Source organism: Diceros bicornis, chromosome 17, assembly GCF_020826845.1.
Source record: "Diceros bicornis minor isolate mBicDic1 chromosome 17, mDicBic1.mat.cur, whole genome shotgun sequence".
NCBI classification, from domain to species: Eukaryota; Metazoa; Chordata; class Mammalia; order Perissodactyla; family Rhinocerotidae; genus Diceros; species Diceros bicornis.
This window is the reverse complement of record NC_080756.1, coordinates 56,920,764-56,944,749: the sequence shown is the minus strand read 5'-3', so window position 1 is coordinate 56,944,749 and position 23,986 is coordinate 56,920,764. Positions and strand designations below refer to the sequence as shown.

Below are 23,986 nucleotides of genomic sequence, written 5' to 3'. Positions count from 1 at the left end.
CAGAACCCACCTTCCAAGATCAAGAACCCCAGAATGACCCGATTCATGCATCAGGTAGGAAGTGATGCTTAGTGTCTTTTCTCTAGGAGAGGTTGAGGGCAGGTAGGTGGCCAGGGTAGCTTTGAATAGGCATTTTTGGTCAACTCAGCATAACATGATGGCATATTCTATTCACATCATCATGCCCCGTCTCTATACAATGTTAAATGTTGCTATTCATTGATAGTCAGATTGCCTCTCTCCTAATCAATCAATTAATGCAGGGGGTGGGAAAAGCAGGGATCCAAGTGACTAGGTCAAGTCAATAATGTAGAGGAAGTGGGAGCATATGTTGCACCCAGGAAGATTTGCATTATATAGCAGGAAGAACTTCCCTGTATTAGGGTGGTAAGATATTGGAACGATGATAATAATGGCTAACACTTATGGAATATTCTACATTTACCTCATAAAGTCCTTATGAGGTAGGTCTTATTGTTGTCCCCATGGTAGTGATGAGATACTTGAAGCTTAGAAAAAGAGTCGCTGTGACCTGGTCAAGGTCTACAGCTAGTGAGTGGTGGAGCAGGAATTCAAATCCAGAGCCCATCTGCGTGACCCCCTGTTTTCCTCTCCAAGAACTTGAAAAATAGATTTAGGCCTGCATTTGGTTCAGGCTCATCCTTGCTGTGGGTAGGGAGCTGAGAGAAATGACTCCCTGTAGACATTTTCTTGCCTGAGATGTCTGTAACTTACCCAGATTCTCCTTCTATAGAATACAAACACCAACATCGCTTCACTCCCTTTTGCGGAGACCAAGGGGAAGAAGAACATGGTTAACTTCCCATGCATCAGCAGTAAAATCCCGCTAAAGCCACCCCTGCTGTATCAGGTGAGTACAGGCAGTGGGCATGGCCCTGAGCGGGCAAGTGAAAGACCTGATTTCAGTCCAGAACCAAGGTTAGAAAGGCCTAGGAGGATGGGAAAGCACAATGCTAGCTGAAGAGTTGGGTTCTGTCCTGTCCTGTCCCTCTGTTTATAATGAATGTAAACTTGAGCAAACAGGTCATTGACTTTTTCTACAAAACAGAATGGATTCACGAGGATTCACTGAGAAAAGGCAAAGTGGAGTGTCTGGTGTATAAATGGTAGAAGCATTCAAAATGTTTGTTTTCCTTCCATGTCTCCTGGTTTTTTGTGTGTAAGGACCAAATGAGGTAATGTGAGAAAGTGCCAAGTTAAAGAGGTGTTATATACACATAAGTTCAAGTGTTTGCGCCCTTTGGCAAGTCACTTTATCTAGTTAGGAACTGGCCTCCTCAAGAGCAGCAGTAAACAACTGTTATCTCTTCCTGCAGTAAGATATCACTGGGTTGTCAGCTGCATACTGCAATGTACATGAGTCGCACAGAGACTAATGTGAGTCAGACAGATACTTCCTTTGAGAGAAAGATTGAGAAAACCTGCTGACTCATAATTACCATTTTCTCCCTGGAGAGGAAGGAGAAGAGTCTGGCTGGATATGGGTATTCTTGGTCAGATAAATGGGTTTATGGCACCCAGGAGAAGCCTAAGCAATCCTTTATTGCAAGTCTCTTTCCCCGGACAGGAGAATCAAACTCATAATCAGATGTTAGCCTCTGGGCTCAAGGCTTCAGAGATGCCTTTCCATCTGAGCATTAAAACTCAAGATCCCAAGCCAGAGGAGAAACTGCCACGGAAGCACAAGGTGCCTCTGACAGCGCCAGGTATGCCTTTGGGGCAGTAGCAGGTGTGGTGGGGGGTAGTTATAGATGGTCAGGGTGTCAAGACTGAGCTGAGCTGGAGAAGGCTAAACTGGCAGGTGTTGGAGTAGTCAATTAAGGCAACAAGCCAAAATGAAAGTAATGGTCAAGCCTTTCTTCACTTACTGTGATGGTATAAGCAAGAGGCTGAATAGGAGAAAGCCTGGCTCCCCACTGGTCCATTTTCCCCCGTGGACTGGCACCAGGCCAGGTCAGACATATCAGCACCATCAGAGGGAATTGTCTCACTGCCTCAGGAGTCTGAACAAGGCTCCTGTCGTTTTATGGAGGCGGGTGGTGGAAATGGGAGGGGGAAGAGCTAGGAGTAGAAAAGTACTGCATACTGAGTGGGAGTGGGGGAGAGTGTCTTGAAGTCCCCCCCCCCCGCCCACCTTGATAAGGTGGTCTTGGCAGAAGCACCTGAGGAAGGTGTCTGAGTGGAGGCTCCTGGGTTAGGAATATAGATATGTATGAGAGAATCTGAGTCCTTGACTGCAATCTTCAGAGACTTCAATGCACTGGTTATGCTCCAAGGCTGGTGTGGGGAGGGCAGCTTCTCCCGTGAGGCCTGCCAGGTAACGCCTTTGTAATTACCTATGGTCAGGCCTGAAAGATCACACATAGGTTTTTGGCCGGGAGCCCGCCTCCTCACAAGGTTCAGAGATTCATAACCTATTAAGGTTCAAAGGAATAAAACCCAAATCCACTATGTGCCAGCACTATCTGATGCTTGGAGCTTTTCTACTACAACTTTGAAATTAATTGTCCTTCTTCCTGAACAATCTCAGGAACTACCCACGAGGAGATCATTTCAGTTTGGAGCTAGTCTTGCCTTTACAGAGCTGATATCTCTGCTGATACCTCCCTGCTCTCTTAGGCCTTGGTTCTGTGTTCTGGGCAAAGAGTATGCCTGATTCAGCTTACACATGACTGACTTTCACATATATAGACACACAGATCTTGTCCCCCATAAGTCTTTTTATCCTCTCGACCGTTCCTTCTCCAACTCTTCAGCAGTTTGTCAATAACATGGTGCCCCTCCCACCCACCAATCCTGGTTTCCTTCCTTTCAGCACTGTCCCATTTATCTTCATCTCAGAGTATGAATCCCACCTCACCCGCCCTCAGACCAAACACCAGACCCCTGATGTGACCTGGCCGGTGTAGAGTAGAGAAGAGCTAACACAGTGTCCTTCCTTGTCGTCTGGGAGACTCACGACTCAGCTGCTGATTTGAGTGTGAATACCTCCTGGACCTTTAAAGTTGCATTTCTGTTACCTGCCTGTTCATAACCTTAATAGGTTATGAATCTCTGAACCTTGTGAGGAGGCGGGCTCCTGGCCAAAAACCTGAAGACATTATAGTTTGCAAACCCTCTCAGGATAGACTGTTTGTGTAGCCCAATACCACATTAACTTGGACAGCTGCTGCCTTGACTGCTACTATTGTTGATGCTAAGTTTATTTCTGGATTTTTTACCCATGCTGCTGCAACTCATAGCTCTTTAGGGGACTAAATTCCTCCTTTCCCTTCCCTTGCGTTTTCCTACTGATTTGTTTAAATCAGTACAACACCTTGGCGTGTATCCTTGTTACATTTCCACCTGTGAGATTCAGGATGCATGGTCCTTAGTGAGCCACCTAGTTGAGGAAAGTACTGACTGGCTCATGAACTGGAAGGGATTCCACCCTGGGCAAATCCCCATGTTGCCTCAACTTCACTGACAACTACAGTGTTTTCCATACAGAGGCCCTAAAGTTTTTTAAGAACCAGCTGTCTTCTTATGAGCAAAGTGAAATCCTGGGCTACACAGAGCTGTGGTTCCTGGGGCTCGAAGCTGAGAAGCTCCACGTGGCTCCTGAGAGATTCAGCAAGACAAGCTTTGATGATGAACACGGCTCCTATGTGAAGGTGATGGTGGAGGAGGCCATGGTAACTGCAGGGGTTTGGGGCTTGGGGACAAGAGATAGTCTGGAAAGGAAAAAAGTGTGGGGCATTTTATAGCATTTGGTGCTTATATATCTGGGACTAAGCATCCTGAAGGATTCTAGTAGGTGCTAAACCAAAAAAATACCATGCTTAAAAATGGAAAAACATGCAATTAACATACAAACTACTCTGATAACAGAATAATGATTTTCTCGAAGAGTATTTGGGGTAACAGGTTTGTATCCTGGGTGAACTCCCACAGGCTCTTCTCCTGCACAGTCCTTGACCCATTGGAAAAGACCAGACTGTGGAATAAGATATAGTCTCCCCAACATTCCCTTTCTTGTCACTTCCATTCAAGCCCATAGTAGACCTTTTTCTATTTTATGATAAATGTCATTTCCCCCAGAGACAAAAAAAGTTTTGCCACTATAATCCCTGATGCATAGTGCTTAACTTCCTTTAGTTTTCCAAAGATGGATCCCAGCAACTCCACCTACTCCCCTTATGAATGTGTCTCTGGTGTTCCCTGGGACAGTGCCTCTTCCCAGCCTGAAGGTGGAATCTGGGCAATATAAGGTGTCCCTTTCACTTCAGCAAGCAATTTCTACTTCTGAGGATGTCCAGATGTGTGGTGCTTAGTCCACTGGGCTGTGGGCTGTTGGGAATTTCCTCCTCTGGACATTTCCTCATAGCTTAGTTAGGTTTAGAAGACAAGATTGGTCTTTGATGGTTCCATAGAAGAGGCAGATTTTCTTAATAGTATTTAGAGCTGTGTTTCTCAAGCTTTACTATGCACACAAATCACTGGAAGGTCTTGTTAAAAGTGCAGATCCTTATTCAGCAGGTCTGGAGTGGGGCCTGAGATTTTGCTTTTCTGAAAAGCTTTCAGGTGATGCCCATCCTGCTGGTCCTTGGACCACACTTTGAGAAGCAAGGATTTAGACTTTCTGGCACACACCCACTATCTAGAGCCCTGGTTCTCAACCTTTTTAGGTCAAGGATCCCTTTGGGAATCGGATAAAAGCTATAAATCCTCATCCCAGAAAAGGCAACCTGCGCATACACAAAATTTCAAGGGTTGGAGGGGGAGAGTTGTTAATGGGTCCTTGGTTAAGAATCTCCAATATAAATCTTACCTCCAATTCAGCCAGACATCCTCAACTCCTCCCTCCCCTTCCTTCCTCCACCCCATCCTGTCACCTGGCCCTAGAGTCCCTGGGAAATTCCCCAGGGATGTTAGCACTACCTTCGAATTAGTTCACTAGAACTCAATTTCTCAATCTCAAATCTTAGTGAGCTATGTTTTTTGGTTAGGGGAGAGGAATAGTGTCTTCTTTCTGTATGCTCGGAATCTCCATCCTTACTGCATTCCAGTGCACGCACACATATACAATACACATGGCTAAATTCCCAAACAAGCACCATAGCTGCATTCTCACATTTATTCTGTCAGCAAATGTTAATTGAATACCTGGTTATTGAGAAACTGTCATATGCTTGGGCATCTACTAGACTCTGGAAATACAAAGGGAACTATCAAAAATGAGTATGACCTGGTCCTTCGCCTCGAGTAACACAATGTCAAAGTTGACGTGTAAGCGATTAATTATGATACCACCAAACTGGTGGCCTGTAGGAGATATATACAAATGCTAGGGAAACACATATGTACCTTTACACCCGCATGTGTGGAACCTATCCCTTACCCTTTCCAGATACATTCTCATGACAGATCTTTACAAGTAGAGTAATCTAATTCCACATATCAGTGAAGCTGTGCATGTTCATACTCATGGTCTTGATTCCTCCTGTATGAACAGATCCCCACCACACAATCACAAACACATCCTGAGGACTTGTGCACAGATACTTCTTCACTTCTCCCAAATTCATGAGTGTAACACTAGGACGCAAAGATTCTCAGAGCTGGAAGGCCTTTGACATCTTATCCAGAACCTTTAGTTACAGATGAGGGCACTGCAGCTCAGAGTGGGTAAGTAGTTTATCTGAAGCCACTCCAATAAAGTCTTATTAATTGAAAATTTCCTATTGCTTTGGCTAAACACCTGCTCCCTAGTTTCTAGCGCACAGAGGGACATGGGTGATTCTGGCTCTTGGAAAATATTTCTCTTCTTAGTTGAGAAAGGTCTAAGTTCTGTACTGCTAACTCCAAGATAGAATTAAATCTGGATAAGTCAAGAGGAGAACCAGATCTGGCCAGGAAGAGGCAGAACAGAAACAAAGTCTTCTGTGATTGATGGAGGCACATCAGGGGTCAGAAATGAAACTTCTTCCAAACTAAAGCTGCTGCTCAACTGCGTTCTAGAATAATGAAATATCCAAACTGGAAGGGACCTAAGGGCCACTTTGTTCAACCCTCTTACTTTATAGGTTCCCACACATGCAGAAAACTGGAGGTAGTAGCAGTTTCCCAAAGACCATCCAATGTTCTTTGCACTGCCTAACATGGATAGAGCCTGTGGGATTTTGCCTAGTACCACCTGGGTGGCCTGGGATCCAGGCAACAGCCTAACTATTGCAGTGGTAATGAGATGAAGGTGGGAGTTGCACAAGTGCCCAGTGCAGTTCAGAAAGTTCCCCCCAGGAGTCAGCCGTGAGCTGGGAATAGGTATCCAGGGGCCCCAGTGTCAGCGGAGCCCCAGAACCTATAGCTCTGCTCCTCACTCCTGGCCTGGCTTCTGCAGGTCCTGCATGACCACATTGCCTACCGCTACGAGGTTCTGGAGATGATCGGGAAAGGGTCCTTTGGACAGGTGGCCAAGTGCTTGGATCACAAAAATAATGAGTTGGTGGCCTTGAAAATCATCAGGAACAAGAAGAGGTGTGGCTTGGCAGATGGCATAGACTTTAGACGAGGGACCGCACAACTCTGGCCCCTTCATAATGCCTACCCTTTCTGACTCTGCTTCTTCCTCTGATCTTCCTCTTCTTTTTCATCTTTCTCTATCTGTCTGATTCAATGATGGAGCAAAGAGGAGGCACGACTATGGAATGTTTAGTGCTTTCTGCCACCCTAGACAATCTTGGGGTCATGGGGAGGGGCTGAGGAAATGGGCTAACTGCTGCAGCATGACATGACACCCATGTCTTCTGTCCTCATTCCCATCTTCCCTGCCACTCGCCAATCACTTCAGATTTCACCACCAGGCCCTGGTGGAGCTGAAGATCCTGGAAGCTCTCAGAAGGAAGGACAAAGACAACTCCTACAATGTGGTACACATGAAGGACTTTTTCTACTTCCGCAATCACCTCTGCATCACCTTTGAACTCCTGGGGTCAGCTCCTTTCTCTTTTTAATTCATTTTCTTTGAAAAAGTTGCTTAAGTGACAGAAGAGCAACTTTGAGGTCAGAACACTAGATTTTTCTGGATGTGAACCTTTAATGACTAGAATGGACACACAGCCACCCAATTATCTAGAAAACCCAGGAATGAGGAGGCTGGGACCAAAAGCTGCCCATCTTACCCCTGTGTCAGTCATGCCTGTCCCCTGTCAACATACAAGATATGCTGCTCAGGTGCTGGGTGCTGAACTGGGTGACATAACCAAAACAAGGCCTCTGCCCTCAAAAGCTAAACTGAAATATATTGAAAATCTGTTTCCTTTGCTACCATGTCCCACTCACTGGCTTTACAACCGTATCGTGCAGAGGTTGGAACCCAAGGAAGCAGGCAGCTGGCTGCTCAGAGTGGAGAAAGGGCTTTGATTTTGAGCAAATAAGGATGGGAGCAGATATTTTTGCTAAGAGAGCAGTACCTGACTGAAATAGATGGGCATCATCTGGTTGAATATTGGGGCTGAAAGGGCGTGCTAATTGAAAAGGCATGCTAATTTGATGCAATTAAATAAAATTTTTTCTCTGAGAAGACCATCTGATGCAATTTAAATAAAACCAGAAACCCAGAATGCATTTAGCAAAGGAGAATAATCAGGGGTGAGCTCTCAGGAGCCCATTGTTATTGGCTTCACTGAGCTGGTAGCATGGTGCTCCCATGACACCATTGCTGACGGTGAAATTCTAGGAACTGGCTAAATTTGAATCACAAAGAAAGTTGACACTCTCCTCACCATCTCTGATGATTACAAAATGTGGTCTATTTTCCAATATGCAGAGGTGAATTATCTTTCTTGCAGCAAAACGGACAACTCAATGATCAATGGCCTTTCTTGGCCATTAATCATTGTGCACAGTTAGGATGTCATTGTATTAAAAGAGTTTTGGGAGGTCAGGAGAGGCAGATGTGGGGAGAGAGATCCAAAGGCAGAGAAGCTGAGGAGTTGCCCAGGGTCACACGGCTAGTCAGGATGAGGCCAGAGGCGTGTCTCACAACTCCACTGTATCCCTCAAGAGTGAATGGCTTCCTGAGTACTGCCAGAGCTAGATAAAGCTCAGAAATGGAAGACTAGGAGGAACGGGGAAGAGATTGATGCACAGTTGTTCCTGGATCGTGCCCTTCCCTCCTCTCCCCATTTCACAGTTTGCACAGAAGTCACCAACTGGCAGCCCATGGATAAGTTTTCTTGTTTAAAATGCTTTAGGTTAGTTTCCAACGTCTAAGTCAGCAGACTTCATATCATATAGCTGGCTTTTATATATTGCAGGCTTTTAGGATGCTCTGGCAAGAGCAAGCCCCCATCCCTGCAGGTGACAGACGGGACCAAGTGGCCAGGCTCACTTTAGATAGGGTAGGGCTTCTCCACTTTGCCTCAGCCCCGTCTGTCCACTCTCTTGCTCCCTTACCTATCAGGACCCTGACGGCTGTAGACAGCGTCATTAGGCCTGGGAGGGAGTGGCTGCGTGGTGGAGTGACCAGTGAACTTCCTGGATTACACTCTAGGGCCTGAACAACTATGAATATTTCAGAAGTTTGCTCTAACCTCTTAACGCCCACATAACAAACAAAATGATTAAATGACCTTGTCACATAAGAAATGAGGGGACATCCGAGAGGCCAGCACAGATGAGCTTCACCCTGGATCCACCATGAATATCAGTGGGAAGGTTGAGTTTATAGGACACGGAAGCCCTACCTCCTGATCTGACGCTTGCCTACTACTACCACAGGGAAACCAGGTGGTATGGGATTGTTTGCAGGTTCAAACTCAGAATTATACTTTTTATAGTGATACGCATCACTTTCTCTCTCTCTTTCCCAGAATCAACTTGTACGAGTTGATGAAGAATAACAGCTTTCAAGGTTTCAGTCTGTCAGTAGTTCGGCGCTTCACCCTCTCTGTTTTGAAGTGTTTACAAATGCTTTATGTAGAGAAAATCATTCATTGTGACCTCAAGCCAGTGAGTACAACCTCTGTCCTGCCAGGGGAGCTGGTTCCCACCTGCAGAAACTGTTTGCCCCATTCCATTCCCCAGTGGTAACTGGGCAGCCGTCATGGCCGGGGATCCAGGGTGGAAGCCAAGCAGTCATGTTTGTAGGTTGTGTAAACCGAGTGAGGTGCGTGAAGACTAAGACATGGCTACTGGGGCAATGAACAGCCATGTGGTGTCTTTGAGGCAGAAAGAAATAGGAAAGTCGTGAGGGCTTTCCTATGGAAGGCTTAGGGGTGAGTGGTTAGTGTCTTGAGCATTAAGATGTGTAGTGAGAAGTCCTGGGCATCTAGGTTTACCTTTTTTGCCCTTTCTCAGTGGGAAAATCAACAGTAAACGTAGCCTATACTTCAACCCTGGGACCCGAAGTTCTCCCCTGTCTGCTCTGCAGAGACATGTCCCATGCAGGGGCATGACTCACTACTGTGCTAAATCCTCATTATATCTACTGTACTCCGAGTTGGTCCTAGGGCACGGCAAATCCCTGACCACTTCCTCTACTCCAAATGGATGTGCACTTCCTACCTATCCGGCTAGTATGCTGTATGTAGCTCTAATATTGCACTGATTGCTTTGTGTAGGAATTGTTTCTTTATCTGCACTGGACTGCAAAGTCCCTCGAGGTCAGGAATCATGTCTTCTCACCATTTTGTTCCCAGGACCTAACATGGTACCTGGCAGTAGTAATGTGAGGCAATAAGTAAATGCTTGTTAGATGAGTTAATGATTGCAAATGTGAGGAATACAGGGAGGTAGCTAGGGAAAAAGTATAAGTGTGTGAAGATATGGAGTCAGGAGCTGGTTCCAAAAACAACCCTCGCAGATATGTAAATATCCCTTAACTTTTTCCTCATTCCCTTCTCCTCACTCCCAAAAATGATTAAAAATTTTTTTTTTAAAAACACGCAACTCATTGGGTAAATTTGGGATATATTTGCAATTAAAGATTATCAAGATAAAGATGTTCTCTCAGGCCGGCCCCGTGGCTTAGCAATTAAGTGCGTGCTCCGCTACTGGTGGCCCGGGTTCAGATCCCAGGCGCGCATTGACGCACCGCTTCTCCGGCCATGCTGAGGCCACGTCCCTCATACAGCAACTAGAAGGATGTGCAACTATGACATACAACTATCTACTGGGGCTTTGGGGAAAAAAAAAAGGAGGAGGATTGGCAATAGATGTTAGCTCAGAGCCAGTCTTCCTCAGCAAAAAGAGGAGGATTAGCACAGATGTTAGCTCAGGGCTGTTCTTCCTCACAGAAAAAAAATAAAAAACAAAAGATGTTCTCTCAGGGCTGACTGGTAGAACTTCACAAGGATGGTGGTACATTGATTTAGTCTCCACAATCAAGTTCCTAATCCTCAGTTTTGCAGCCACAAAGGGTCACAACACCATGGTCTTTGGGCTTAGGGGACTGACTCTCATCAAGGAAATCCATAAGACACTTGGTAGCCAAAATATCAGGTAATAGATTTCCTTGAGAAATAGATCAAGTAGACTGGAATATACACACAACCAGGAGAGTGTTTGGTGAGTGTGGATTCAAGAATCAGGGAGTTATTCTTATGGACTTTAAAGGTTAGTATCCCTGAGCTGTGATGGTCTAATGCATCCATCCCCTCTGTAGAGCTATTTCTGCCAATAAGATGGGAAGGCCAGCCCCATCGAGTTAAGGAGCCTTTTCACTGGGCTCGAGACACACTAGAAAGTCTTGCTCTTTTAAGAATTTTGCTGATCACACTCTTTCAGTTAACACAAATATTCTTTAGAAAAGGTACTATGGACTAAATTTGTACTTTGTTAGTTTGTGGTGCCAGAAGTTTTAGATCAGGCCTGCTATGAGATATCTAGAATGTTCAGGGACTCAGTAAGCAATCAATTCATCTGATATCGATGTCCTTGAAAACATGATTAGGACTTTAATCTTCCAGCCCTAGGCAGTATACTCTCATGCTCTGAGAGGAGAGTTCAGGAGGTCTGCTTTCTTATCCGTGACTCTACTGGAACACCTGGTTTCACATTTTCCCTAGAGTCAGCATAAGAATCACAAACTTCCGGCTGGCCCGGTGGCCGCAAGCGGCCCTGGGTTCGACGGTACGGATCCTGGGCATGCACCAACACACTGCTTGTCGAGCCATGCTGTGGTGGCGTCCCATATGAGGTAGAGGAGGACGGGCACAGATGTTAGCTCAGGGCCAGTCTTCCTCAGCAAAAAGAGGAGGATTGGTATCAGATGTTAGCTCAGGGCTGATCTTCCTCACACACAAAAAAAAAGAATCACAAACTTCAATCAAATCATTGCCTCTTTTTCTTTTTTTGGTCCTCTACAATCATAGCAATATGTTGGTGGGGCATTTAATGGAAACATCAAATTCAGTCAATGATTTTTCTAAGGCCTTATTCAAGCAAGGCATAGAACCAGGTGCCAAGGAAGATAAAAAGGAACCCACAGTCTTCAGGAGTTACACAGTCTATATGGGGAAGGAGACAAAATATGCGAAAGAAATACTGCAAAGCATGGGGCCGGCCCGGTGGCGCAAGCGGTTAAGTGCGCGCGCTCCGCTGCGGCGGCCCGGGGTTCGCTGGTTCGGAACCCCGGGCGCGCACCGACGCACTGCTTGGCAAGCCATGCTGTGCCGGCGTCCCATATAAACTGGAGGAAGATGGGCACGGATGTTAGCCCAGGGCCGTCTTCCTCAGCAAAAAAAGAGGAGGATTGGTGGATGTTAGCACAGGGCTGATCTCCTCACAAAAAAAAAAAAAAGAAATACTGCAAAGCAGCAAATATTGGGTCCAAACAAGAGGTACAGACTGCAAGTCGAACAGGAAGTCAGAGGAGGGGGAGAACAATGGGCTTTGGAGAAGATGTGGCGGGAGTCCACTTGGAGGTGGTCACATTTTGAACTGGGTCCTGGAGGATGGCAGGCATTTAGGTAAATAGAGAGCCTAGGGCAAGATTATTAAAACTTGACATGTGTCTTTCTTCTCTCTAGGAGAATATAGTGTTATACCAAAAGGGCCAAGTCTCTGTTAAAGTGATTGACTTTGGATCAAGCTGTTATGAAGACCAGAAAGGTAGGCCCCATTCCAATCCCTTTGTCTGAATTTTCCTACTGCGATTTCTTTCCCTTAGTGAAACAAATGCTTCACACGTGAGGTCACCTGGGTTCTTGTCTGGGCTCAGCAACAACAAGGGCTATGGATTTGAACAAGTATGATTTTGAATAAAGTTCTTCACTTCTCTGAGCCTAAGTTTCCTCATCTATAAAATGAGAAAGTTGGACTCAAATTCCATAAGTGTTCTTTGCAGCTCTCATATTCTGTGGATTTGGAATTACCCAAGAGAACTGGGCCCCAAAACTAACTAGATGTGCATCAGAATCACTTGAGGCCTCTGAAGTTATAGCTTCCAGGGCCTCTCCTCAGATGTACCAAATCTGAATTTCTGGGGGAGTACTCGGGAGTCTGCACATTAAAAAACATGGCCATTCTAAACTTTGGAATTCACTGCCCTAGGTTCTCTAAGCTTTACACTTTTTCAAGCTAGAATCCAGAAAGCAGCCCTGGAGTACATTTGCACAACCTTCACTGAGCTTGACTTACAGTCTCTCCTTTTGGCTCTTATCATTTGGTGTCAAGAACATGTACCATTCAACAAACATTTATTGGATATCTTCTGTGTGTCAGTCACTGTCCTGGGTTTCAGGAACAAAAAATGAACGTTTTTTTGTCCTTAGATTGCTTACAGTCCAATGGAAGAGACAGAAAAATAAAAAGATACCATGGTAGGTGCAATGATTAGAGATATATCTGCACAGACTGTGCTAAGGGAGCATCCTTCATGGTGGCAAGGCATGTCAGAGGAAGCTTCCTAAGGCTGAAGAAAAGAATACTACATGGATGTTTCCAAGTTTTCTGCAGCACCACTTTTGAATACATATGTTCTTTATCTTTTACCCCTAGATCCCGTAAGACATTCCAGCTAGGAAACAATATGGCTCCCACAAAGAACACATATGCTTACTCTTCTCAGATATAAAAGTTGTGTAATCTGTAAGCTATTAGTTATCATTTTTATTGGCTGCCAGGATGCTCAGAACTGAATTTGTAACTATCTTATCCTTGTTTCTGATAGTCATTTTCTCATTTATATATTTTCTGACTTCCGCTGATCTTTAGTTTAACTGTGAGACAATATAGAGTTTGGATACTAGACTCAAACTGCCTGGGTTCAAATCTCAGCTCTGCCCCTTATCGCTGAGTGACCTTGACAATTTATTTAATCTCTGTATGCCTCAGTTTCCTCTTTTTAAAATGGGGACAATCATAATAACTGCTTCATAGGGTTGTTGTAAGGATTGAAAGAGGTCATCTGTAAAAAGCACTTGGAACAGTGCCTAGCACATGTTAAGCATTACGTAAGTATTGGTTAAATCCATTTTTAAAATTGCCCTATGTATATGTACTTTGATTGCAAAGTGCCTCAAATCCATTTTGGAAGCAGGCAGGGAATAAAAGTCATTTTTATTAACTCTATTTTGTTTTAAATCACAAAATTGTTACATCCTTATTGTAACCATTTCAAACAACAGAGAAGTGATTACAGAATCCCTGCCCCACCTCCATAGAGGGAAACACCAACAACAGCATGTGGAAATAGCTATAATGTCCCATTTCTCCAACCTTAGTCTCCTCATCTGTAGAATCTAGGCTCCATACAATACTATCTTCTACACATCCTCGTCTGCTGAGATTTCGTTGAGCTTTTCTTTCTGTACTATATACAATGCACATAAGATATTAAATATACCTTTTTAAATTATGCATTTTGTGTGCTGCTTTTCCAATTTTGATACTCCTTCTCCCTTGCCAAATTGCAATATTTTCAGAAAATGTCTCCCCCAAATTAATCTGACAGTTTGAAAACTTAACTTTATATTAATTAGTCTTATGGTTTTTTTTTTAAGCTTAGCTGACTTAAATTTGTTTCCCTAGAACAATACCTACTTTAGAGTATAAAGTGAGGGTAATAACACCTTCATGATAATCAGGTTGCTGTGAGGATTTGATGAGATTAGATATGTAATTAGATATTTGATTAGATATGTAATGTGATTCATAAGCACTGGTCAGTTGTACTTCCTGCAAAGCCCGTAGAGTGAGGAGGTGTGGGGGACTCTTAATTATCATCCACCCTCACCTGAGAAGGTGTCGTGGAGCAGGGTGCTCTGGAGGGGAGAAGGTTTTCCTACATGAGGTTTCTCTTTCTTTCCCCGCAGTATACACCTACATCCAAAGCCGGTTCTACCGATCTCCGGAGGTGATTCTGGGCCATCCCTACAACATGGCCATTGATATGTGGAGCCTGGGCTGCATCATGGTGGAGTTGCACACGGGCTACCCTCTGTTCCCTGGGGAGGATGAAGTGGAGCAGCTGGCCTGCATCATGGAGGTGAGGGGAGGGCCCGGCCGTGCTCAGCTGAGGTGCTGTAGGAGAGCAAGCTTGCACTCTCAAACGGTGGGCTGCATCAAACTCACTGTAGGGCAGTGGCCTGCACATTTTTTTTTGGTGGGATATTCCCTAAAAGTATTTTTGAAATTATGTACCCTCTTGTACACTTATGAGTTGACATCTAAAATTTTTATCATAAATTTAAATAGCTGCAAAGAATGTAATTTCCAGCATAATGTAAATAGTGCCATCTTAAAATAAAACTGTTATACCAGAATTTCAAATATATTCAAAAGAATCTAAAAACCAGAGTGACATGACACTCATTGAAAGCTATGTATTATTTGGTCATTAGTCACTATCTTAACTTTCTGGGAAGAAGATCACTATCTCCCAACAACAAGGCTTTACCAAGACTCATCGTATCATTACTTATTATACCTCTTATTATTTTACTTAAAGGCATCTTGTTATGGAGCTAAATTAGACAAAATGGGAGAAAATAACCTCCCCCCCAAATTGGAAATTTCACATTTTAGGATTTTCCCAGTGAACAAAGATATTTTGACTGTGAACAAAGATCAATCTATATTGTCTGTCTGTCTGTCTATCTATCTATCTATCTATCTATCTCTCTCTCTCTCTCTCTGTCTATCTAATCTATCTATACCAAATGTCTGTTTTTTTTTGTTGTCTCAAAGTTATGGATGGTCATAGAAACACATACAACCTTGAGAATTACTAAATATAGATAATTTCATTTCATGGTTGAAACTAATAATAAAGTATTAAAATAATTTAGGTAATAATAGCTATAAGTGGTAGCTATGATGGAATGAACGCTGGCCTGGGAATCAGTAAACCTGGAGTCTAGTCCTGGCTCTTTCTCTTTGGCATGTCACTTCCCTGCTCTTGACCTCTGTAAAATGAGGGGATCAGAGTATATGGCTTCTAAGGTTGATGAGGGATGATTTAATGGAGGCTTCCTGAACTATTCCTACTTCCAGTACCAAGGAGAATGGGGAGTATGGGATCTGAGTTGCAATTCCTACTATCCCAGAACTGATTCAGCTTCCTCCTGATCTCGGTGTCAGTGGGGCTGAGGAGCAGGAGGGTCCTGTGGAGTAGGAGGGCCAGATTGTACATGGATATGGCTGGGAACCCAGCTGCAAGGATAGGTGACCCAGGGCTGAGGGTGACGCCTGTAATTTCTCTATCTCTGTGCACCCCTCTAGGTTGTAGTGGGTAAAGGTAAACAAGTGCTACACTTTTCCTTTCAAGAAGGTGTTTTATCATATAGTGGTCTGATGATATCCATCTGGTGATTTCCATCTGCTTTTCCTTTCCTCCCTTCCCAATGTTCCAAACTGGGATACGTCATTCTTTAGTTCAGAAGTGGTCAGTATGTACACTGGTTTACTCACTTGGACAGTGAGATCTGGCTGCCATCAGGGGTGGCCTACCTCTAGTGGGTGCTGATGCCTGTATAGAATAACATAGCCAGTGTTGATACTCAGGATGATGAAACAGCCCTGGACTAGGAGTCACAAGACCCAGGCTCTAGGCCTGCTCTGCCACTGTCTTGACATTGTCACTTAATATCCCTGGATCCTTATCTATAGCAGGCAAAGTTTGGCCAAAGTTTCTCCCAGCTGTAACAGTCTTTGAATATGTGACTTCATCAGTGAACCAACTGCATTGTACTTGTTGAAGGTCCTGGGCCTGCCGCCAGCCCGCTTCATTCAGACAGCCTCCAGGAGACAGACGTTCTTTGGTAAGTTGTCCCCAGGTCTAACTCCTTTTTTCCCATTGTGGCTGATGAGGTGTCACAAGCCTGGAAGACATCTCCCATGCCCTAAACCGCATTGTGCTCTTCCCCTGGCCCCATCCCAAAGGGCAAGATGTGATTAGGAGTTTCTTTCAGAAAAGTACAAAGATGCTGAGAAGTGGTACCAGATGGCATGATGGAGACAGGGTGGGGGAGTCGCATTGAGAGTGAGGTCTTGGCAGTGAAAATGTGCAGGAACATGAGAATGACCAGGTTCTTGCCCAGATCTATCAGCAGATCTTGAAACCTTAAAAGATTATAACAATACCATCTCCTGTAAGTTCTCGCTGCCTCCCCAAGCAGCTTGCCCCCTCACACAATGCACTTTGTAGGGAAATCAAAGAGCAGAAGCTTCTTTTCAAGAATAGGGGAAAATTCCATTGCTACATTCTATCATTAATGGAACATTATTGTTTCCTGCTCAAATTTTCTTAATCCTCCAGACCCTTACTATCCCAGGTTCATTGCAGCTTTGGTATAAAATGGGTAAGCAAGGGCTGTCAGAACAGTTTTGCTGTGGATATGTTGTAGCTTGCCAATTATGTGTAGGATATCTGCCAAATTGCTGGGATTAAGCCTCATCCACGGCCCCGTGCTGCCCCCTCATCACAGTTCCCAGGCTCTGGATTTTATGATCTTCTGCCTTTCTGTTCAAGTGGTGCTATGCAAGGTGGGCAGGCGGACCAACAAGATCCAACTGAGGCAGGGTGTCCAGGGCACTACGTACTAAAAAGATGGAGGCCACGCCAGATCTAAAATCCCTTTGAAGAACCATAAGAAGCTAAGAGATTCTCATGTAGAAAAAACCACAGTGGCCCAAAGGTCAGCCAAGTGGAGGAAAGCCAGACATAAGGGAAAGCAGACTCCACAGATAGGAGCTCCATGTCGTCTGGAACGACATTTCTGACTAGCCATTGTCGTCAGGTTAGTTCATAGGCTCATACTCAGCCTTCTCATACTATAGAATCCTAATCATTCCTAGTCCTCTCACCTCTTATTTTCACCCAGGAGTGACCTCAAAATGGGTAGGCAAATCACATAATTTTTCTCCACAACTTGTCGCATCAATTGGAGCATCAAAAACACCCTCATGGGGGATCCTCCCGGACAAAAGGGTTTCAGTCATGTTGATGGTCAGTCGGTATGTGCTGGTTCAGCCATGTGGGGGTTAAAATGTAGTCTACTCCTCTCCCATTGGTAAAATGCCACAGCCCTGAGCTCCTGCCACAGCCACAGGCTCCCCGGCCCCTCTCCCAGGGCTCCTTGGACTCCCCATGATCCAGAAAACTAAAGGTTTAAGGCCTGGCTAGCAGAGGTCCTCCATGATCCTACTTCAGTGTCAAGGCTGTTGTCCATTCTGATTGGTCAGTCCCATACCATTCCAATAGTTAAATCTTTTAAATGTCACCTTATAGCCCTGACCAGAGCTTTGAAGACCTTGCCTCTGAGCAGGCCAGTGTCCTGGTTGCCTCAGAACAGCGCCCACACACTAACCCTTCTTCCCGAGCAGTCTGATGGCAGGCAGAGGATCTGGCTGACCGGCTGGTATAACTTATACGTGGGGCAATGGAACTGGCTTTTTGACCCCAAATATACTTTTCCTACCTACCACTTATAATTCAGCTTTTTGGACTTCAAAGGATTTTGGGAAAGAAAAGTGTAGATATTGGTGTTGCCTCCTGCTAGACAAAGATATTGTGGGAAGAGTTACATCTTAAGCCTATAACACTGAACTCAAGAGATAGTGTGTGGGTGGGGACTAAAAGGAAGGAAATATAGAGCATCTTGGTGAGAGAGTACCAAAGACGTACACATATCCGTTTCATGGAGAACCTGATTTTTACCATCAGCACTAGGCTTTAGATTGGTGATGTGGTTTTAGTAGCAACATCCACATGTCTTCACTTCTGCATAAGGAAGAATTTTATTGGGAGCTGCATCTCTTCAGTGTTTCCCAAACTTTATCTGATTATAAGAATAATTTGGGTACTTGGCAAAAATGTTAATTCCCATGATCCCCCACTATAATCTATGATACAGTAGGTTTGTGGTGAGACTCAGGATTCTACGTTTTTTATAAAATCTCTTTGTGATTCTTATCATAAGGTGAGTTTGGGAAATACTGTGTCCACTTCAGGTCTTGGTTCTCCCTTCCCCAGGTTTGGGCTGCCAACAGCTGCTCAAACCCCAGCCACTCCTAGTTAATACCCCTAATTGGCAGCAAAGTGATGTTGCCTCAAGGGTTGTAAGATACTTAGGTGCTCCAGGCAGCAAGAAGGAGATGGAGAGAATAATTAGATACCGGGGAGGGCCAGAGGGGTGAGAAAAACTTGCATAAGAAAAACAATTACATAACGATGACTTTAGGAGCTATGTTACTTATAAGCCTGTGAGCCTGATTCTTCTTTGGTCATTTGTTAAAAGAGAGCTAGGATAAGGTCAGAACACTGCTGCCACAGTCCAAAAGGAAATGAGGATTGGTATGAGTTCACAGTAACCTATGTAATACCTCAACCCATTTTTATCCATATAAATACATAGATACCCACATCTGTATATACACACATGCACATATGCACATTCATGCTCTCTTCCAGGAATTCAGTAAGAACAGATGTTCTTTGGGAGGCCCTGCAAATTGTATTGATTACAAAAGTACTAGAGGCACTTCATTATGCACCTTCCAGAATGTCCATTACATGAACCCCACTGAGTTTTTATGAGAATTCAGTTTAATATTTAAACTGTGTGTGTGTGCGTGTGTGTGTGTGTGTGTGTGTATACGCATCCACCCATTTGCATGCAGATTCACAAGGTGTAAGCGTAAGTGGTCAACTCTCCTGAACATGCACACCAGGATCTAGATGTCCAAATGAGTGGGCTCATCTTCAAAGCGTTGCTCGAAGCATTCTTGGGAAACCTTTGGAGCTGTCTTCAGGGCTTCTTTTCAGGCAGGACAAATCGTATTTTTGGTGAGGGCTTTAATCAGTGGAAACGGCTGAAGAAAGTCATTTTCAAGCTGTGTCTTAATCAACCAACCAAGTTTGATCATTCCAATTATGGACAAAATTTTGATGTGACTATGAAGAAGTAATGAGATTAATTTGCTTGTGTGGCTTGTAAATGAGCTCTAAAAGCAAATCATTCTCCTAAAATGACATTCTTGTTATATCCCCTGGGTGTCCCAAATTCTTACTTTATTGGAATGGTGGGGAAGGAGCAAGGGCATAGATAATCCAAGAATAGACACTATCGTTTCTGTTCAGAGCTGAATGTCTTTGTCACTTCAGATTTATTATGATTAATTATTATTATTATCATTATTATTTTACTTTAGTTAATGTTAAACCGTTTAAACCATTTGATTGATTTAGGGAGGAGGTGGTGGGAAGGAAGCTAAGAACATAGTAAATTAGGGAAAATTGTTTGTAACTTTTTTACAGCATTGTAAACAAAATTTTTACAAAATTGTTTGTAAAAGTTAATTGCATCCATTGGATAATCTTCATGTGGTTATTTCAACTGATTGAGACTGCGGGTGTGTTCGTGTGTATGGCGGGGGCCAGTGTAGACAGAGAGTGAGAGAGCTGCAAAGACCACTCCAAGAAGCAGCATGGTTGAGTGGGCAGCTGTGATGTGAGCGATGGATATTTCCACCTGGAACTAAACACAGAATGTTGTATCTCTAAAGATTCCAAAGGTTTTCCTAAAAATATAACCAACAACAGGGGGAAAAAAAGATACCCAGATTCCAAGGATCTCACGATGGTGCTGAAAACCTACGACACCAGCTTCCTGGACTTTCTCAGAAGGTGTTTGGTGTGAGTTTGTCGGGGTTTGTCTTTGTCTCTGGGTTTCCTCTTAAATACTGTACTTTCCTACATATGTGCTGGTGAAAGTCTGGGGCTGGGAAACAGTTATAAAAACAGTAATAAATACTGACCATCGAGCTTTCGAGTGTACAAAATGCCTTCCCATCCCTTGCCTCATCAGACCACCTGTATGACTGGCAGGGTAGACGATTTGCTCCATTTTGAGATATGGAGGCTGAGGCTCGAAGAGATTAAGTGACTTGCCCTGGGTTACAGTGTGTGGGTAGAGCTTGCCTTCTTCTTGGCCTCAAATTGCCTGGCAGCGAGCTTGTAGCAAGTCCTAAATGTCTTCTGCTTCCATAAATTGAAGCCAATCTCTTTGATGTGCCTGTTCTAACTGTTTGCACACACATCCAGTGTAAGCTGGTTTCAGGGCCCTGGCCCACTCCCCTAGGATTTAGAGCCTAAATCCTCTTATATTAGGGAGTTATGGAAAGGGTGAGCTATAAACCGTTTATGATGTACAACTTTTTAGAATCTATGTGCATATTTTGACTCGTAGAAATTAGGTTCTGTACTTAGTCGAGTCATAGTAAAAATATAACAGCACTAAAAGCTCCCAGAACAGTGCCTAGTTTAGAAGGTGTTTAGAAAATGTTAGCTATTGTCATTATTTTTAAAGAAGTTTTGTAAGTGGCAAATAGATTAACTGTGTGATATTTGGCAAGTCATTGTCTCTCTCTGAGCCGTAGTTTCCTTTTCTATAAAATGGGGTATTCCTAAGGTCCCTTCCAGCTGTATCAGTCCAATAAAATTGTTTCATATTTTTAGAAGACCATATCTTTATATTCTCTCATTCTTCTAGTTGAATGGAGTAGCTTGAGCAAAATACTCTTCTGGCATTTGTGCACTCTGAAATTTAGGTACTAGCTCAGAGGATAAACCATCAGGTACTGCTGAAAGTTTTCCCAGCTAGGGGGACATGCTACTCATCTGAAAATGGAAATAGAGAAGGATCCTGTACCCCATCATTACTCACTAATGGGTATGGAATGAATGTACATTAACAAATGACAGAAACTCACTACTGAGAAGAGGTGAGTTATTCAGAAACCCCAACCATCCAGAACACAGCTCAGAAACAAGAAAAAATTTGTATTTTCTTTTTTAGTGCAAAGAGCTGGTTGCTTACAATTTGCAAGAGGCAGTCAAGCTAATGGGGCCTGTTACCTTATCACTCCATATTTTGCTAATTAGCAGATCTTTGGAATGAGAGACAAAAAGTTTTGAGTTAAATTTAATAGGGGTAAATGTCAAGCCTCGTGTCTAGGTTTTATAGACCAACTCTAGAAGTTCAGGAGAGGGGAGATGTAGTTTAACAGCAGTTCATTTGACAAAGAACTGGGAGCTTGAGTTTATGACCTTGATGAGTCTAGAATATCAATGCCATCTACCTGCATTTAGAAGCTATTCCCAGCATGGACACCAGGTAGACAACAGCTGAAATTTCCTATCTTGGAAGGTGGCAACCATATGATATGATCAATAGTTAGTAGGGATGTGAATGTTTTCAGATACTTGAAGGATTATGACATAAAAGATGGATTAGTTGTCTCATTCCGTATAATGGTAATGGGCAGAATTAGGACCTGGGTCAAAGTTACTTGGTAAGATTTCCTGGGAAGTGGATTTTGGCTCAATACAAATGAAGAACTTTTAAAGAATTGGAGTTTTTCAAAATTGGAATAGATAGTTCTGTGAGTTAATGCCTTGTTACTCAATTACTCAAGAATGGCAGAATGATTCCTTGTTGGGGGTTCTATCAAATGTATTTTGTTACTGTGTTAGAAGTTTGGCTGGATTATATCTAAGTCCCCTTATAATCTTAATATTCTAGCATTCTATAATGTTCTTTGTGATATATTTGGAGGTCCAAACTCGGTAGTTTGGGAATTGAAATTAAACATCTCTTTGTTTTGATATTCTTAGTTCACTGAACCCTAAATCCCATTGGTTCAGATTTTCTATAAAATTCTTGTAAGAGAATTTCTAGGACCTCTGGAAGACTTGGGCTCTAAGATATTCCTTGGCTTGTCATACAAATTTTCTAAAAAGATTATTTCCAAAAGGTGCTTCCAGGTACTTTTAAAGTATATTTCTTAATTTCTGTTCTATGATATCTTTGAGTTGTAACATGGCTTAAATGGGTTCTTTAAAAATGAACCGTTTTTATTATGCCTTACTAAGGTTCTTTATCGGGGTCTTTGAAAATGTTTTATTATTAAAAAGAGAAGTAAAATAATAACCTATATGGGGCTTTGTTGATATTTAGATGGGAACCTTCTCTTCGCATGACCCCTGACCAGGCCCTCAAGCATGCTTGGATTCATGAGCCACGGAACCTCAAACCACGATCCAGGCCCCAGACCCTGAGGAAACCTGGTCTCTGTTTCCCCTCTGAGGCCAGGAAGGACAAGGTTCAAGGGCATCATCACTTGGACAAAAAAGGTGCAGCCCCTCCAACAACTTGTCCTATTTCCATAGTCCAGGGGGTCAGATATCTCTAGAGCATTATATGTCAGTTTCTCTGAACTCAGCCTTGGATAATCCTTCTGGCTATATCACTGCTAGCCTTCCATTTCTTTCTTTTGGAATTTTCCTCTTTCAGGAAACTTGGTTCTAGCTGGATTCATCTCTTTTTTGCCCCCATATCACTGGGATTTTTCATTTTTCTCTTCTTTTCAATTCCCTCTCTCCTCCTTTCCTTTTCCTTCACTGTGTCCTCCACTGCATGCCCTTTTGAATTTTTATCAGACAGATTATGGCATTATGAAAATATCTTTTATATGCAATGTAGCCTAGTGGTTATGTACATGGTCACTGGAGTCAGATTGCCTGGGATTAAATTCTGGCTCTAACATTTACCAGGTGTGGGCCCTCGGGCAATTTGGTTAACCTCTCTGTGTCTCGGTTTCTCCATTTATGAGAATGAGAATAACGTCTATTCTCTGTGGTTGCTGAAAGGATCAAATGAATTAGTAAATGTAAAGTTCTTAGAATAATACTTGGCACATAGAATGTGCTTTACAAATGAATTGTTTTTATATCATTACAACCAGGATTTCCTCAAAGTGATTTACAGCCTAATGGACAGTTAGAATATAATTCACATTTGAACACTTGTTCCTTATGTCTCCTCTTCTTTGACAGATGTGATCATCAAAGAAGAGACTATGGACAAAATAAAAGATGTCACCACTAAGCAGATTCAGAATTCAGGTGATCAGCAGGGCTCTCTCCAGCACGCAGCTGAATTTGTCCAGCTGCCTCATCTAGCAGAAGCTTCCAGAAAGCCAGAGGCAGTTGTTAGGCCAGAGTTGTCCAAGACCTCCACCGGGAAACAAAGCAAAAACTCCTCCCCCAAGAACACGAACATTTTACCACCTCTTGTATGACTTTTGCTGAGGGTGTGCCCTGTTCCTTTCCACCAATGATTTGTATTAGAGACAGCACTTATATTGTACAATACTTCAGATTGTTGTTTTTTAATGTATAAAGGTTTGTTAAAAAAACGAAAACAAACAACTCTATTCACATGGCCAGTTGGCATGATTCCTCTTATGAGGGATGGGGAAGGATGTCCTTGCACCTACACTTCCTCCTTGTGCCCCTAACCAGATAAAACAATGGGTGTGTGTATGTGCATGTGTGGGTGTTAAATACTCAATGTTATAGCATCACTAATAGAACTCTAAATGAAAGAAAAAATATTTTCTTCTTGCCTAAGAGAGCTAATCTATGTTAGTCAGGATTCTTGTTTGAAAATGACAGAATCCGAATTTAAACAAATTTAAA

The 23,986-nt window shown here is 43.3% G+C and overlaps 1 protein-coding gene across 1 annotated transcript; it reads left to right on the top strand.

The window, feature by feature from the left end:
* Nucleotides 1-1,588: 1,588 nt before the first annotated feature.
* DYRK4 (dual specificity tyrosine phosphorylation regulated kinase 4) lies at nucleotides 1,589-23,684 on the top strand. The gene is made up of 11 exons (XM_058557610.1): nucleotides 1,589-1,727; nucleotides 3,511-3,674; nucleotides 6,401-6,537; nucleotides 6,851-6,991; nucleotides 8,874-9,012; nucleotides 12,033-12,114; nucleotides 14,319-14,491; nucleotides 16,205-16,265; nucleotides 20,011-20,140; nucleotides 22,464-22,639; nucleotides 23,342-23,684. Exons 1-11 carry the CDS (start codon nucleotides 1,610-1,612, stop codon nucleotides 23,584-23,586), a joined length of 1,566 nt encoding a protein of 521 aa, XP_058413593.1. The 5' UTR covers nucleotides 1,589-1,609; the 3' UTR covers nucleotides 23,587-23,684.
* Nucleotides 23,685-23,986: the final 302 nt, after the last annotated feature.